The sequence below is a fragment of the Anopheles arabiensis genome, chromosome 3 (genome assembly GCF_016920715.1).
Source record: "Anopheles arabiensis isolate DONGOLA chromosome 3, AaraD3, whole genome shotgun sequence".
Lineage (NCBI taxonomy): Eukaryota > Metazoa > Arthropoda > Insecta > Diptera > Culicidae > Anopheles > Anopheles arabiensis.
In genome coordinates, this window is record NC_053518.1 from 13,730,135 (window position 1) to 13,747,126 (window position 16,992).

Sequence of the window (16,992 nt, forward strand, 5' to 3'; positions counted from 1 at the left end):
AGGGACAGCACACAAAACCCCTTTTCTCGCCTTTTTCCCTTTTGAATGGTGATTCGCTTGGCGCCTTTTGCTGCTCTTCCCGGGAGGCACGTTTATTGAAATGCCCCGTGGGAATGCTGATTTTCTCATCTTCCTTCCATGAGAGTGTGTGTGGCACACTTTCGACGATGCGCAGAGAAACTAATCAACGTGTCGAATGAAATATTAATCGAGTTCTTTGGTTGGCACGAGGCGGCTACACCGGTGGACACCGGGGAAATGAGGGCCACAGTTTTGTTGTTATCTTTCTTCCCGGTTCCACAGCACAAGAGCGCTTTCACAACACGAGGACACGGGACGGACAAGACAACGTCTATCGATTAGCATCCTTTTCTTCTTTTTACTTTCCTTGTTTTTTAACACAATTCCACGCACACTCACCCACACACACAACTACACTTTGATAGTTTGGATGGAGAAGAGAATACACGCTGTGCTAATAAAGCACGAGATTGTGCAGAAATTGGCTCTGACGAGATTTTGCCTTCCAGTGCGGCACCAGGACGGATGCGGTTAACGATCGTGATCACAGTATGTGTGTTTGTGTGTGTGTGTGCGTGTGAAGAGGTGCAGAGTGTGTAGGGGCGGAAGGACCGAAACAAGGGGCGCAATGTCCCCGTTCTGAAAGCGTAAACGCTTATCGTATGCCCGGTTTGAGTACACAGAAGGCGCAGGCACAGGATAGGAAGCTAATTTCCGTACGTGTGTATGTATGTGTGTGTGTATGCATGTGTGTATTTGTGACACAGGGTATTTAAGTGGCTTTGAGCGCTAAATAAGAAAAGGATGCCGTTTGAAGCCGTTTTCACCAAAACGGAAACGATTTTCCGTGCCGTCTGGCGAAGCTGGCAAGCGTGTGGCGTGTGGAAAAGACACATTTTTTTCTGTTCGGTTGGTGGTAGAGGAGGCAGAGCAATTGGGGTAAGGATTCGCATGATGTCGGTCTGTCGGTCGCTCGATTGTGCCGGCGCAAAAGAGGAGTCCGCTTAACCTCACATCATTCGGCTTTGACTGGCTGGCTTGACGGGGCTGGGGTTTGAATATTTAATGCAGCCAATTCCCCCGTTTTGCCGCGGTCTGTGCCTGTGCAAATACCGGGCTTTTACTTAAACTCGACTGTGCTAAACCCCGCCGGAAGCGAACTTCTTTTTCGAGGATGGTGAATGTATTTGATGGGACCGTTTTTTCCTTTTTTTTTTAAAAATACCCTCACATCTTTATGCCATCCACATGTGAGCATTGCAGGGCAGTACTGTTGCTTTACGACTTTCTTTAAATATTGCACGAGCGCGCGCTTTGGTCCATGGCGAAATGCGCATCGCAAAATTTGCACGACCTTCTATTAAAATCCGACAGCAGCCAGGGCACGCATGTCATTACGCACATTAAACTGCCTCCCTGCTCTCGTTGCAAGGGAAAAAGGAAAAGCTGGAGGGCTTTTCCGCTGTCTTTTGCTTCTGCGAATTACTTGAAAACGCTGTCCCCGCTGTCCCCGCTGTCGCGGATTTTTCGGGATGAAATTTATTTATGAAGCACAATCTATTGCCGCTGCTCGCTGCTGCATATTTAATCGCATTTACCTGACGCTGCGCGCTGGGTAGAACGATTATGGCATGTTTAATTACGAATTGCTCTGACTCGGAAGTTACGCTTTGTGCAGGTGTGTTGGGACGACGTTTTTGGAAATGCTTCCATATGGAGTTCGTCGAAAAGAAAAGCAAAAGAGGAAAGGCATTTGTACCGGTACTTGGTGATAACTTGGTGCTACTTGGTGGTTAATGGGTGAGCATTCGAAAGGAGAAGTGTTTTACTGACTTGAGCGTTCTGGGAACGCGAGCTAATCGTACGTAATTATTGTGCCACAGTGTGTCAAATTTACTCATTATCAGCAAATGAGTTGTGGAAAGTAAAACAAATACAAGAAAACGCATTCATGGTTCATGGCAGCTGAATACGACGGTATCAGAACCAAAGATAGAAAATAAAATACTCTTTTATTGCATTGGATCTTAAAGCTGAGTGTAAATCAAGTGACTGCCGTGCGTTGTTTAATAATAGCTTTAAATCAACTAGAAACATGGTGTGAGAAGTTACTGGTAGATGTTTGGCAAATAAACAATATAGGAGTTTGTATATAAATTATGGAATTTCCATAATGCAATATCCAAATGCAGTAATCGTTTAAGATCAAAGCTTCTTCATGTAAATGATCATTGGAATAGGTAATTTCCTATTCTGAATCCCATTGTGCATTGCTCGCTAATGGAATTCAGAAGACTTGAAACATGTAATATTAAAAACGTTTTGCTTGTATGTCATGCACACCAAGTCAAATCGCTGATTAACCTTTGCTGTTGTATGTAATTTATTTGCAAAGTACTATTTAATGGTATGCGAAACGCATAAGAAGCACTCACACTTCAACCACACTTATATAAAAGGTAGGTGTAACTTCATTCCAGAAGAACCTTTCTGGGACTCGCTCAGCTTTATTTTCTCTTTGCCAACTAATGCAAAAATAGTCCAACTTGGAAAGCTGAATGGAATGTTAAGGCCGGGGTAGATTGTTCGTAGTCGCTAGCGTAAATTCCATTTTCACTAGCGCATCTGGCGGCGGCTGATCATTTTGTCAAACAATTTGGAAAAGCTTCGGAATATATGTTTTTTTACTCAAACTGGACTGGATAAGCTTTGTAATTGATAGATACATATGTTGTGCAAGTATTTCAGTCATTTTTGCATAAAAAAAACGGTGAAAAAAACTATTTCAATTTGAGTTCCGGCACGGTCATTCACTCGATGACCAAAAAAAGCTTCCACCAGCCGCCGACAGATGAGCGAGTGAAAAACGAAATTACACTAGCGAGTCAGGAATTTTAGTACACTTTTGATGACCAACATTGGGGCCCTTCACGATTCTAGTCAGCTTTTTTCTATGAATTTTGACAGTTGGTGACTGAAATCATGTAAACACGCCATACAAAACCACACACACAAAACTAGCCTGCAATTTTCAGTCTAGATTTCTCAAGCCTCAAAGCTAGAATTAGATTCGAGTACCTGCCCGAAAAATGGCAAAACAAGGTATTGTTTACATTTATTCTAAGGTGCGTTAAAGAGATCAGGTGTTGGTTATCAATATAGAATCAAAGTGTATGTAGTCCAGGTGGTCTCATAGCATGTTTTTATAGCCAAATTTGAACGTCACTTTGTGACAGTCGACAGCAAAGAGCCGCATGCAGTTCGCGAGCCTTACTTTGCCGATCAATGTGCTATGTATATTGTGAGAAAACCTGGTAAAAAGGTCACATATAAATGTGATTGATCAGTCAACTATGAAACATGTGGCTACAGCAATTACAGCAGCAACTATTAAAGTTGATAATACCAATGCAATTAAAAAAATACAAAATTAACAAAAATATCATATAAAATCTAGGCTGCAACAGTGTTTGAGTGAAATATTTGCTTTGTATTTATTTATTTTTCCTACCAGCTACTAGGCACCTCCATTTGAATAAAAGGAAGGTGTTGTAGTTCTTCGATATCATGTTTCAGGGAAGTTGTTTAATTTTGTGTGCAGCACTGGATAACTTTCTTCAAGATGAAATTATAAGAAGAAATTAAAAAAAAAAACAATCCTTTTCTCTTTTGCTCTACGAAAACGACGCCCTGTAACGACCTTTAGCACCTCAAAGCCTGGCCTGCTGGTAAGCAAATTTGAACGTTAAGAAACATCCCCTAAAGAAAGAGGAAGACCCAAACGCTAGACACGCTTTTCCACGAACTGTTAATTGAATGAAACATTTAATTAAATAAAAGCTACGGTTTCCAACGTGCGAAGCATCACGCCGCTTTTGCACCGCCCAGCCTTCGTACGGGTGCAGTAAAAGGCACGTTATTTCACTGGCAGCAGCACGTTTTGCAGGGACGCAAATAGGGGGATGGAGTGAAACCAACTTAAGAAGTGAAATAATTCTGTGCTCCGCGTTTTTGCGAAACTCCCGTTTCCTGATACGACCTTTTCCTATTTGGCTAGTTACACAGTCGTGCTACACAAAGATGTGCATACAAAAAAAGGAAGGAAAGGGAAAATCTGTTGCACCAGCTGCCATGATCGATAGCAAAGTTGATGCGTTCGAGCATAATTTAGTTATCCTAATCTAACTGCTCCGAGGCGGAAGTAGTGGGCGTTTCCTCCTCTCCATCCAACCCCGGTGGGGCAAAACACATTCCTCACCCACCCCAAGGACACGAGCTCTATGATTGATGGTGCTGACGATGATGCCGGCGCTGTCGATGATGGTAATGATGGTGGTGTGATGGGGGCTTACCTCCGTCGGTGTGATGGTGTGACGCTCGGTGTAGATGGTCGTCGTCGCTGGCCCAAACATTCCGTCCTGCTCGAGCAGATTGGGCATACTGGCGGCCGCACCGGCACCTTCATCGCCGATCCCGATGCCACCGCTGCCGATGCTACTTCCATCGCTTGTTTTTAAACCACTTGACGGGACAGAGCCGGCGCACCAGCTTTGTGCTAACAAATTCAATATAATGACGGTTCTCCATCTCCAGGCTATGGCTAACCAGGGCCATAACGCAATTTTATGCATCGCGATGAGTCATGGGACCTGCCGGATAAGGGAGAAAGAGAGAGAGTGAGAGAGTGAGAAAGAGATGCGAAAATAAAACACAAACATTGCGAATGAAATTTTGCTCCACTAATGGTTTTGTGTGTAATAGAATTTATCGGTAGCTAGTAGCGAAGTGTGTTTTTCCTCTCCTGTTACTGGGTTGGTTTTCCTGCTCCTAGAGTTTAGTAGTGGGTAGCTGTAACAGGGATGGGGATTGGTGTGCAAGAGGAGTTTTGAAACTTAAAACAAATAAGCAAAAAAAAAAACGATGGCCAATATCGCTTTACCAAGCAGACCGGTTTGCTGCACCCGATGTTGAATACACACTGAAATGGATTCAATATTTGTACAAATGGGGCAGCAAAAAATCGATGCTATAAAATGTGGGAGAATGGTTTTTTTTTCATCATTTTCCGATTAAAACCACAACCTTGAATCGTTATTTTTCCCAATCGCAAACCAGACTCGGTGGAACCTGGACCGGCATAAACGCAGTGGCGAAAGAATAAATACACGTCAAAAGAATGCGAACAGAACATTTTACTTCCGTTTCATTAAGCCTGAACCGCCGCCTTTCATCGTCCGGAGCGTGGGTAGCTGAATGCCAGAGCGATTAGCACCACTGGCCTGGCTGGGCCCATTCAGGCTGACGGTTCATGTTATTATCCATCGCTACACACACACGTGGCCCATCCGCTCCGTTCTACCAGTCCGGGGAGGACAGTGCTAAGTAATGGCAATGGCAGTAAAATAAAGACAAAACCTCTAACTCAAGGTGACCGGGACTGTACATTCCCGTGCGTTTTCGCAACGGGAACGTCTACAGCCAGAGTATTGATAACGTTTTCACTTCACAGCGAGATTTTTCCAGCACGAGAAAAAAGAAGCCCACGCACACCACAATGGTGTGAAGAGCGTGCGGTGTGAAAAGCGAACCATTCTGCGCTGTGTTCTAATCAGTGTGGAAAATAAATTAAATTTTCTTTCCACCGCTTTCCACGAGGTGGCGGCGCAGATTGATGGTTCCAATGATTGGCCCGGTTGGCCGCGGGAACGTGCAAGCGCGAGGTGGTCGTGTGTCGAACACGGACACGGCCGCAATGCTTGCGCAGTCGAAAAGGTAGAGCTTTGCAGAGAAACGTGATAAAATGGTTGTGGGGAAAGTGTTGCTCTTCTTCTCGCCTGTGGTACAAAATTGTTGTCACACTTCCATGCTTCAGGTAGGTGTGTAGTAATGGACGTGACACTCGCTGCACCCGTGTCGTGTTGTTCGAGAACGTGCCAATCTGGCGGGATTCTCGTGCCGTAAGGGTCGGAACGCTTTTACGGATTGGGAAGGAAACTAAATATGGCAAGATGGCAGAGGTTTGCTTTAATTATTTTCATGATTTTGTTATTTCATGTACGGCGTGTACGGTTACCGCCGAGAGCCGGGGCAACCAGTTGGAAGGGTTTGTAATGTGAAGCTTTCCTAGCGCAATTATTCCGTGGAACAATTTTGAGCCAGAACATAATTAAATAGGATATGTTTTTTCTCGTACTTTAGGATATGAGTACAATGTCGCATGGTTTGTCTTATATCATGAGAATATAGAATAAAACAACAAGGAGAGAATCACATGCATGTGAAAATATAAAAAAGATTGGCTCCTTCATTAAATGTGTAACACACTAACAGAATAATTATGGTGAAACTGTATGACACAGTGTTTTGCCAAACTCTGAATAATCACCAATATTACCACCTGTTCTAACCAAACCATTTCATGCAATCATTTATTAATTAATTAATGAGATATGTCTGATTGTAATAACCAACGACAAGAAGGTTTAAAAGCCCACAGGGCTACTACTATCATTAAGTATCTGTGCAAATGAGATGAGTCTCGTACAACAGTCTCGGCTACATTGTGCATCACTCTGAGGATCTCAAGTACCATATCAGTACCGCATGTTATCTTAGATTTGCGTACTCCATCATTGCATGATAGAGACATTAGTGTATATCAAATTTTTTTGTCTACCTGGTCGGTCCTACACACGGTCCTAGTGTATTGAGCGTAGTTTGATAAAAACAATCACAACATTGGGGCCCTTCACGATTCTAGTCAGTTTTTTGTATGGAGTTTGACAGTTGGAGGCTGAAATCATGTAAAAACTCCATACAAAACCCCACATAAAACTAGCCTGCAATTTCCAGTCTAGATTATTCTAGCCTCAAAGCCTGAATTAGATTCGAGTACCTGCTAGAAAAATGTCCAAACAAGATGGTGTTTACATTTATCCCAAGGTGCATTAAAGTGATCAGGTGATGGAATCCAAAATCAAAGTGTATGTAGTCCAGGTGGTCTCATAGCATGTTTTTTATAACCAAATTTGAATATCACTTTTTGACAGGATGGGTGAAAGTTTTTGTTCAAACAAACTTTCTGGAGGTTTGACGAATATATAAAACACTCTTAAAATCTTCATTAAGAAGCAAAAGTCATAAAAATCAGCCTTCTAAATTCATACACCTTGGAATAAGCCCACCTGTATATTATACCCACTTAGATAGCTGCACGAAAACTGCTAAACAATGCAAACAGTTGACAGGCTGAAATTTTAGCCTACAAACTTAAAACGGAAAGGACCCCATTAGTGGATATCAAATTGTGTTGTCTACCTGTAGAATCGTGCGTATTGAGTGTTGTTTGACAAAAACAATCACAACATTAGCTGTTTTTAAACCTTACGCTCGATCAGCGTCCAATTTATGAGACCAGGCGGCATCTACTGGGTCTACTGGATGTCGTCAGCAAAGTGTAGCGTATGAAATTGATGCAGCCAAGCATTTATTCAATATTATTTCGCATGCTCCAGGCTATGCACAAAGACCACGTAACTACAATTCTGTCAAAGTAATCAGTATCGTGCGGCTGCGTACTTCACTTGAGTAAACAAAACGAAACTGCATGCACGGTAGAACACTTTTCTAGAAAGTAGTATCACTGATGGCGGTAATAAATTATACTCCAAAATACTATTCAAATAAAATCACCCATATATACTGAGCCTCAAATACGTAGGTCATGCAACATATCCTGCTTTGGGTAAATCAATAAGCCGCTGATAGCAAGTGCTGGTCTAGTTTTATACCGTTGCAACCTACACGCATAACCCTTGTCCATTCTGGTGCCCGGTTCAATTGCCCGTTTCTTTTAATCCCTCTTCCGTCGATATTTCTTAATTGGATCTAATCAAATGTTAGGCTGCACGTGTAAAATTTCGTTTAAAAAACCTTTCAAAAAACATAATACACAACAGCCAGCTGGGTAATCAACTGACGCACGAAAAATAAACTCGGATCAATCTGAACAAACAGTGTTGAAATGTTTCTTACGTTTTGAACACGCAAATGGCTTACCAAAATAAGATAGCAGTAGCAGTACAATCTTTCGCAGGTCCATTCACATTAGCTCCAGTTCGACAATGCGACAAACAATATTGTTCTCCGTGCTTTTGGCCATGGTTATGGTCGGGTTCATTGAGGCTCAAGCGAGAATTCCTGTCGTTGTAAGTATGGATGCTGTCATGCGTTGTGCATCAGTGAATATTAATTCACCTTTCATGTAATATTATTTCTTAAACAGACCATTTTCTGTAAAAACTGTTTGCACCAAAAATGTCGCTCATTCGCCCAATATTACTTCCAGTGTAGTGACGAGGTAAGTTGAACTACACGATTAACATTTCTCGCCTAAATGCATGTACGTGTGACTTTCTTTGCAGGTCATTGTGAACGGTAACGCCTGTAGACAGCGTGGCGGTTTCCATATACTAGGAAATCCGGGACTGTGCGTCGTTACTAATAAACCATAGTTTTAATTGTGATTCAGAATATGTTCGTTCTTCTTCTTCTCATTCTTCTGCGGCATAACAGCCTCCTGGCGGTCTTCAGGGTCAACCATTAGTGTCGGTCTTCGTCTGACTTTAACACTAATGAGCTTGGCAATCAGCTACTGATGGGTTATCCATAGCAGGATAGTTTGTCCTACGTATGGGGGACACGGTCTTTACGAGGCTTCAATCCGTGACGGACATGTTGTTAAATGCTTTAAGAGCGAGTTGAAGACTGTAATAGTGTTGGGTAAAGTTGGCAAATATCAAAGCCGACTCCAGAAGGTAGGTCTGCCCAGCATTATCTAGATTTCGAATCGTCTGGAGTCGTTCAGAGTCGCCTAGAGTTGGCCCGAATCGTTCGGGGTCGGAGTCATCCGAAGTCGTCCGAAGTCGTTCGGAGTCGTCCGGAGTTGGCCGGAGTCGTTGGGTGGCGGAGTCATCCGGAGTCGTCCAGAGTCGTTCGAAGTCGGAGTCGTCCAGAGTCGTCCGGTATCGATTGGTTGGAAACAAATGCCTGTATACGAAGTGCACGTGCACGTGCAAAGAGAAAAAACACAACGAAATGAAATGCCTTGCACATTGCACCGGATGGCTCCTGTTGACTCCGAATGACTCTGACGCCAGTCGACACCAGGCGACTCCGGATGACTCCAAAAAACTCCAGACGACTCCGACACCGTGCGGATCTAGTGGTTCGGATTTTGCTCCAGTCGGAATCGGACTAACAATAGCCGGAGTCGGATCGGAATCGTGGGTGCGCTCCAAAGAGCACATCACTAGACTGTACCACGAGACCGGCCTTGTTATTTGTTATTTATTCTTTAAATTCGTTACCACCCCAATTCAACAGAACAAATGTGGGCCTTTGAAGAGATCTTATACTAGATCTCCTTCTAGTATAAGATCTCTTCAAAGGCCCACATTTTGATTGGCTCAAAGGCCCATTTTGGACAAAGGATTGTCCTAGCACAATCCTTCGCACATCCACACGTGTCAGCTCCGGTTCCTCGATGAGACCCACAATTCGGTCGGATTTATTGAGGCCCAACCGCGTATTCCTGTCTTTGTAAGTATGGATGCTGTCATGCGTTGTGCATCAGGGAATTAATGTTTGCAAAAACTGTTTACACCAAAAATGTCGCTCATTCACCGAAGATTACTTCGAGTGTACTGAGGAGTCACAATAGAAATTTAAATCAATCGCACACAAAGTGGCCAATACATACAACTTACGCTAATCGATGTATCCCAAATGAGAGCTTTAAGATAAACATTACCAATAAAACGCTTGTTCACGGAAGTTATTACGCAGAAAAATGGGGTTCACTTCGGCTCACGAAACGTTTTTTTCTGTCTTTCTTTGGATATATTAATTGCATCCCCTCAGTAAACCACCCGATGGCGATAAAGCATTACACCGTGACGGGTGCTTTCCACTCTCCACTCTCTAAGCACACACACACACACACACACAATCCGTCAAGAGGTCAACAAAGTGGAGGCAAAAGGGAAAACACTTTTCTCCAACGGCCATCGATAGCGTGACGGGCGCACGCGAGAGTTCCAAGAAGGAAATTTATAGCCATATTCATTCGCTCCCTCCCAATCTCTCTCTCTCTGACTCTCTCTCTTTCCCTCTCTAGCATGTCAGCTGACCGTTTGACACAAGATCCTGCGCCAATGGATAATGGTGTTCTGTGTGGCGTGTGGGGCCATAGAACCACTGCTGTAGCCTCTCTCTCTTAGGTCGCTTAATGTCAGTTTATTTATCGTTCTCGAACCATTCGTCTCGGACGGCAGCCAAAGACCGTCGTGAATGGTACGGCGAAAGGATGGTTTGTGCAAATGGATGGCCCCCGGGAGATCTAGGTTGCGTGCCACGGAACGGTTGTATAACGGCCCCGTAACTGATGATGGGGGTGCCCCACGGTCGGACGGAGCTGTCCACGTGCCCGTCGTCACTCATCCGGCTCAGCCTGCCTGCGGGACTCTGTCTGTGGTGGAAACGAAACGTTGACACAATGCGCATTGATGATGTTCGTTGACGGATACGGGGTGAGCTTTGGGTTTGGGCGCACACCGAATGGCAAGATGGCGGATAGTAAATTGGGAAGCTGTAGCCGTTTGGTGAGCGTTGATATGAAAATAATTGTTTGCCACCAGACATCGTACGAGTAGGGGGCTCCCCAGGGGGTTGGGAAAAAAGGGGAAGAGGAATTGCTGACAAAGGCATCTTTTGTGGTCGGCGAACGTAAACCGAAGTGCCTTTAAGTAATCATGCAAATTGGAAGAACCAGTCACAAGCAGGGACTGTTAGGGAAGCTTTAAAAAGCAGCATCAAATGCTTACCCTCTGATAGAACTCGTGGGAATTATGTGTTTTAAACCCTGTTAAATGTGCCTGAGACGCAATAAATTAACCACAGAGGTCATACGGTTCGTGAAACGTGAAGCCAAACCATGGCGATCGGCAATGGCAACGGATGGCATACGTTGCGCAGCAGCACCTGCAGCGTAGAGAAATTAATATCATCGTGTTGGGGAAAACACTCACACCGGTACGATTCTCGTTCGAATCAGTGCCATTCTTACGTGACGACGAAAGATGATGATATTGGAATCGAATTGATTGGATCATATCTGCGCACGTGTACGGTTTGTGATGAGCACGTAATCGTCGCTAGTTTGCTTTGGTAACGCGACAGGTGTCGAGTGTACAAAGCATTTTGCTTTGTTCGAGAAATGAAACATTTAACAGGAATTTGGCACCACAAGTGAGGTGTTTGAAACGTAATACATGATAGAACGGTAAGCATGACTGTCCTGAACGATAAAAAAAGCATTGTACTGTCACGAATAATACAACAACAAAAGAACAAGTTTGAAATGATATTGATTAACGTTAAATTCATCTGAATTGTTAACGGAAAAGTTAGCTCAACCTGGCTATAACAAAGTAGCTTCGACGTGACCGTACAAGTTGGAGCTTATACAAAGCATTTCCTTCCAGAATTTAGCAATGATTTAAACTCTAAATCAGGAATCAGAGTTCTGGGTATTGTTGAGGTCATCTGAAAATGTTGTTTATTTTCTTCGCATCCACTCACGCCTCATTTAGAACGTTAAAATATGTTCATAAACCAACCGTAGAAAAGGAGACACATGTTTGTAAAGGAATGCAAAGGAATTATCCGGTGAAATTAAGTGGAATTGGTATTTATTTATTTAGGAGACCGAAAATAAAACTTTAACCATAGCGAAGCAATGTCAGAAATTGGATTATCGACGTACTGCTGAAAAGCTCTGAAGGTATTGCATTATTAAAATTGAAAGCACAGATGCTTATCTCGCTCTAAAGTTTAGTCAAACTATGCCAAACTAAGCACTCAGAATTGTATTATGCGTACGATGAATTGATTTAACTACTGAGAAGCGTATCCATGGACATCGTTTCATGTTAATAGAAGGGGAAAAGTTGAAATAAGAGAGGAATGGAGAGCTTGCTAGAAATAGGGGATGATATAAACTGTTTTAATCTTCTTCTTACCTGGCACAAGAATCGTAAGCCTACCTAAGCCTAAGCCACTAATAACCTTTGCAATTGGTCTAATGGGACTAATTGGGTTCACTCATAATAAAATAAAGCAGTGTATGGCAGCTATGTCAAGGGACTAACTCGTGCGAGTTTTCATAATTGGAAGAAACCCTTGAAGAGTTCGTGAGCTGCATCTTTTAAAGACATTTTTGTGAATAATTAAGTTGTGCAAAGTTTAGTTAGGAATAATCCCCAGGTAATCGGCCCCAATGAGATCAAGATTTAAAGCATATGAAGCACAAATTTTATTGATTTCACGATCAACCATGTATTCAGTTAGTTTAAGTTATTGAATATATCATTTGATCGTATTCGTGGAGATGTTAACATGTTAACTCATGTTAACAGTGCTTCAATTATTGTTTTCCTAAACTGATGACCGTGCTTAGAAGATAGAATTGCTAATACTGCATTTTGAATGAGCAGTAAGATAGATTGACACCTTCTATCTTACTTTAAAATTTATTTGATGAAACTTTTACGATTATTAGCTATCACTTCGATACACATTGGATCAAGATGCACGTTTCGCGATGTTAAATTTCAAGCTTATGTACTGAGTAATGAATAAAAACACACGTTTCATCAATGTTTTTGAGATAGAATATAGACACATAGTGATAAATTGAACATAAAAGTATATCCTACTTTATCTCCCTGCTCGTTATCAACGGCGATTGGGCTATTCAAACAGCAATCTTTAGCGTGTAAAAGTAGGTTCCCCCAGACATTTTGGCTCTTTGAGAATGAATCAACCAACATATCATTGAACTTAATCTAATCTTTGGACTCGGTAGTCAACAATACAGGAGGATTGCTAATCAATTGTTGCAAAACGATTTCTGACTCAAGGTGTAATGAAGAGATTTGTTGACATGTATATCCGGTAGAAGTAACTACACTGTGAGAACCCGGATCTGATTGCAGACTGTAAGATGTATGTCATTGATTATTGTATAAACATTATCAAACCTCATACTGATAAACCTTTCTTCTTGAACAGTCTAGATTTGATTGAAGCATTTCAACTGTTAAGATGAAAATATTTTTAATAATATATCATCCGAGATTTAAGTTTAAACATGGATATGTTGTGCTTTAGCATGATTACTCGCAATCGAAACATAATCATGAAACATATGGAACAAAGCATGCAATTTAATAAAGAAAACGAAAACCTACACCTCTATTGCCGTCTTCTTTAGACTCATTTCAAGGCTCACATACGCGTGCAACACTTTCTTTTCTTTTCGAATTGCGCATAAAAATCCCCGTTTGGGTACCGTCAATAACCGCCGGCCAACGCAAGATAAAACTTCCCATCTCGGTGTGAATCCCCTCGGCTCGCTGGAGAATGGCAAGGTGCGCGGTGAGATAAATGCGGAGTATAAAAAGTCTCCGACCGGTTCGGATGCTCGTCAGTGTGCTGCCGGGGTTGATTCGATTCAGTGCGATCCAGAGCTGAACGCTGTCACAAGTGCCTAAAGTGTAGCAAACATGAAGCAGGTGTGCATTCTTCTGGCAGTGCTGTTGTGCACGGCAGCCGTTGCGGATGCAATGGTGTTTGCTTACGTGAGTATTGCAGCAGAACATGCAACCGTAGATAGGAATCCCCCCCCCCCTACATTCTCTAACGCACACATTGCAATCATACTTCCGTTTGTATAATTCCTCTTTTCTAAATAGGCGCCGACTTGTGCGAGATGTAAAAGCATCGGGGCACGCTACTGTGGCTACGGCTATCTCAACCGGAAGGGCGTTTCGTGCGACGGACAGGTGAGCTTTTTTTCTCTTCTTTCATTTGCTGCTCGGTTGAGTGCTTTTGCAAAGGAACGCAACGGGAAGTAAACATGGCTGGACGTTCATCTTTTGCAGACGACCATCAATAGCTGTGAGGACTGCAAGCGAAAGTTTGGCCGCTGTTCAGACGGCGTTATTACAGAATGTTTCTTGTGAGTGGAGCTCTGCTGGAACCATCATCGGCAGGACCGCCGGTGCGTCTTGTGCAGGGTGTTGTGCGAGCGCGGATGCATTTGAAATGATGGTCAGGATTTGTCTTGTCTAATTAATGCAGTGCGGTGCAGTTTACGAGATAAGCGGTTGCATTACTCAAGCGGTTTAATCAGTGCCAGACGTTGGTCAAATGAAACATGCAGCTGAAATGACTCAAACATTTAAGCGAACTTTTATAGTAAAATAAACGGAAGGAAAATTTACAACAGAAATCAATGCTTGTGTTATTCGTAAATAAAATAAATCCTTTTCAATATTTTCCTTACTAATTCCGTTGCTTATGTTGATTAGTCCTTAATGGAAGTGAATTCCCAGAGCCACTTTCATGTCTTTCTCCTGCTGTGTAACTTTGGCTGCTGAAATATTAATGAAGGTTTATGCGAAGGAGATTGCTGCTCATCAACCTTCGCTTCTGGTAAAGGTAATCTATCAATGATTGACCTTTACCGCAAGTTTCAATCATCAAAGGGTCGAATTGTTGCATTCATGGAAGTAATTTACCAACTCCCAGCTTGTGACATAACTCACTGCAAATGTCAAAAAGCGAACGAGTGAGCAGCAATAGCAGCAGTAGTAGGAATGAGAGAAATAATGAGAAATAAAGACAGAAAGAAAGGAAGCGAAAGAGTGAGAGAGAGAGAGAGAGTGAGAGAGAGAAAGAGAGAACATTGCAAAACGTTACGAGTAAAGTTTTATTCTCCATCAAGATTAAATACTTCGGCGACTGGTTTTTCCCATCGGAGCAACTGTGATTTCTTTAAATGTCAGAATTATGAAGGATACATAACCATTGACAATACTTTTGTGATGATGAATAGCAAAACATATCTATCTGGTTTTTGATTTACGGCACATCAGACTGTCTTGTGATGTTACTTCATAATAATCATTTTTTTGATAGAAAAATCGACTACGATTTCGTTTATAATACATGGAATTTGCATCTCATTTTTAATGCTACAAATGCTGTAAAATGCATTTAATGCATAGGCTACATAATAAGCAAAATTATGCTTTCTTACTACCTGAAATATTGGTTTTGTATGAAATCGTCTTTGTTAATTTAAAACAGATATTTTAACGAGTCTTTGAAAGTTCTGAATAATGGATCTTTACAGATAAATCCAATTAGTCTATTAACCCATTACCAAACGTTTTTAATTGGTTTGATTAAACAAATGTAATCAATTTAGTAAAATGCTTGATTTGCAGTCAGTCCGAATTTATAAATAAGTGCAACACAGTTGAAACAGTTTTAAAATAAAAGACATAAAAAGTAATCTTGGCTAGTGCTTTTTACGTTTAACGCGAGTTTTAAGATGTTAATGTCTATGGGTACAGTTTAGCGTTGTTTTGTTATTAGCCCTTCAGTTTCCAATCTTCCAACCTAGTGTCTGAAAGCCTATTGCTTTATGTACATAAAGAGTTCACAAATTTAATTACCCGCTCGTACGTCATTCAAACTTTTTACTATTTGACATAAAATACGGTGTACACCCTGTTAAATGAATGTCACACCAAACCGGCTTAAGCGCTCGCTGTAGCACACACAGTCGAAAAAACCATCCTCCTTTCCCCTTACCAAAAGTAAAAAAGTACGAGAAAGAGATATTAGAAGGTTGTGCCTTCGCAGCGCAGCACCGCCACCGCTCCCCCGTATCCACCGGTATATCTTGTGAAGCGCAAACTTTTCATTTACCCAGCCCCGCGCCAAAATTCGTCTTCTCGAGCCGATCGAGGCTGATTCACTTAATCTTCTCGCTTTAAAGCTAATTGAGGGCTAATCGCTCTTGAAAGTAGGGAAATCTTTCGGCAGACGCACGACAGAGACGAGCGAGTTGCGGAAAAGTGGGAGTTGGAATAGGAAGAAGAAAAACGAAAAGAAAATCAGACAAGCGAAACGGATTTCAGCAATGTACAGCGTGTTAGGCGACAACGAACGAGCAACATTGAAAACATAAATTGCGCTTGCGAAGGGACACGCGGCGCGCGAAGACGAAAAAAACGCGAGCGCTAGCACTTGAAAGGTCATTTATGAACATGCTCCTCATCATGCTCATCGTCATCATCGCCATCATCACCGCCATTCGTCGTATTTTGCGGAATGAAAAGTTCATTAACGCGGAAAATCTATTCCCCCCAGATGATGGTGCTTCAGTGGATGGGATCTGGAGAGGACTCTTTTTTGCCTTTTTTTGCTTCTTCGTCCCCCCACTTTGTCTGTCCTTGGTGTCGGTGAGCTGAGGATTAGAGATTTCACCCAACCCCTTTGTTTTCCTCGTGCCCCAAACAGAAGTGGTAGCGAATCTGGTGGTCTGCTGGCGGTGCTACATTGTATAGAGCCGTTTGGTGTACCACTGCGAAGCAGATGCTTTGGAAGGTGAGGATGCGCCAAAAGTGTTTCCCCGCCGTAAAAGAACCGACAGACGGACTCTTGGCCTGAGCTGAGAGGCTTTTCCTTGCAGTTGAACAAGTTGTGTGCACCTTCAAATGTGCTGCCGAAGCACCGCAGAGGACAGGATGATGCAGAGCGGACCATGGTGGTGGACAAAAGAACGAGTGAGCGAACGAACGATTGCATAATTGCCACTTCGGGATGGGAATGTTTTGTCATTGAGCCATTGAGCTACTGGCGAGAGGAAGGCAGCATCTTATGGATCGCACCAAAAAAAAAAGCTCTGCAAAAGCAATATTGCACACCTCCTCTTTCTCGTACAAACGGTCAAGAGTCGTCACTTTTCCGCACGATGGGATGTATGTGAGAGCAACACAAACAGTTTCGTTCTTGTAAGCCACGCGAGTAAAGGATGAGCCTGAGTGTGGCATTATT

At 42.6% G+C, this 16,992-nt stretch overlaps 2 protein-coding genes across 9 annotated transcripts in view; one reads left to right on the forward strand and one right to left on the reverse strand.

The window, feature by feature from the left end:
• Positions 1 to 16,992, reverse strand: part of LOC120899626 (probable G-protein coupled receptor CG31760) — a 74,655-nt gene that overhangs the window by 31,868 nt on the left and 25,795 nt on the right. For all 8 annotated transcript variants that reach the window (XM_040305689.1, XM_040305690.1, XM_040305685.1 and 5 more), the window contains one exon: positions 4,374 to 4,670. In XM_040305689.1, the coding sequence (XP_040161623.1) occupies positions 4,374 to 4,652 (279 nt within the window). In that variant the 5' untranslated portion in view covers positions 4,653 to 4,670. The remainder of the gene's footprint in view (positions 1 to 4,373; positions 4,671 to 16,992) is intronic.
• Positions 13,551 to 14,378, forward strand: LOC120899629. The gene is made up of 3 exons (XM_040305695.1): positions 13,551 to 13,721; positions 13,836 to 13,925; positions 14,025 to 14,378. Exons 1-3 carry the CDS (start codon positions 13,647 to 13,649, stop codon positions 14,103 to 14,105), a joined length of 246 nt encoding a protein of 81 aa, XP_040161629.1. The 5' UTR covers positions 13,551 to 13,646; the 3' UTR covers positions 14,106 to 14,378.

What these genes read in the sequence shown, in the direction of transcription:
- LOC120899629 (XM_040305695.1), top strand. Translation starts at nt 13,647, where the DNA reads ATGAAGCAGGTGTGCATTCTTCTGGCAGTGCTGTTGTGCACGGCAGCC. An exon ending in ATGCAATGGTGTTTGCTTAC is followed by an intron (nt 13,722 to 13,835) that starts GTGAGTATTGCA and finishes TTTTCTAAATAG; the next exon opens with GCGCCGACTTGTGCGAGATG. An exon ending in GCGTTTCGTGCGACGGACAG is followed by an intron (nt 13,926 to 14,024) that starts GTGAGCTTTTTT and finishes CATCTTTTGCAG; the next exon opens with ACGACCATCAATAGCTGTGA.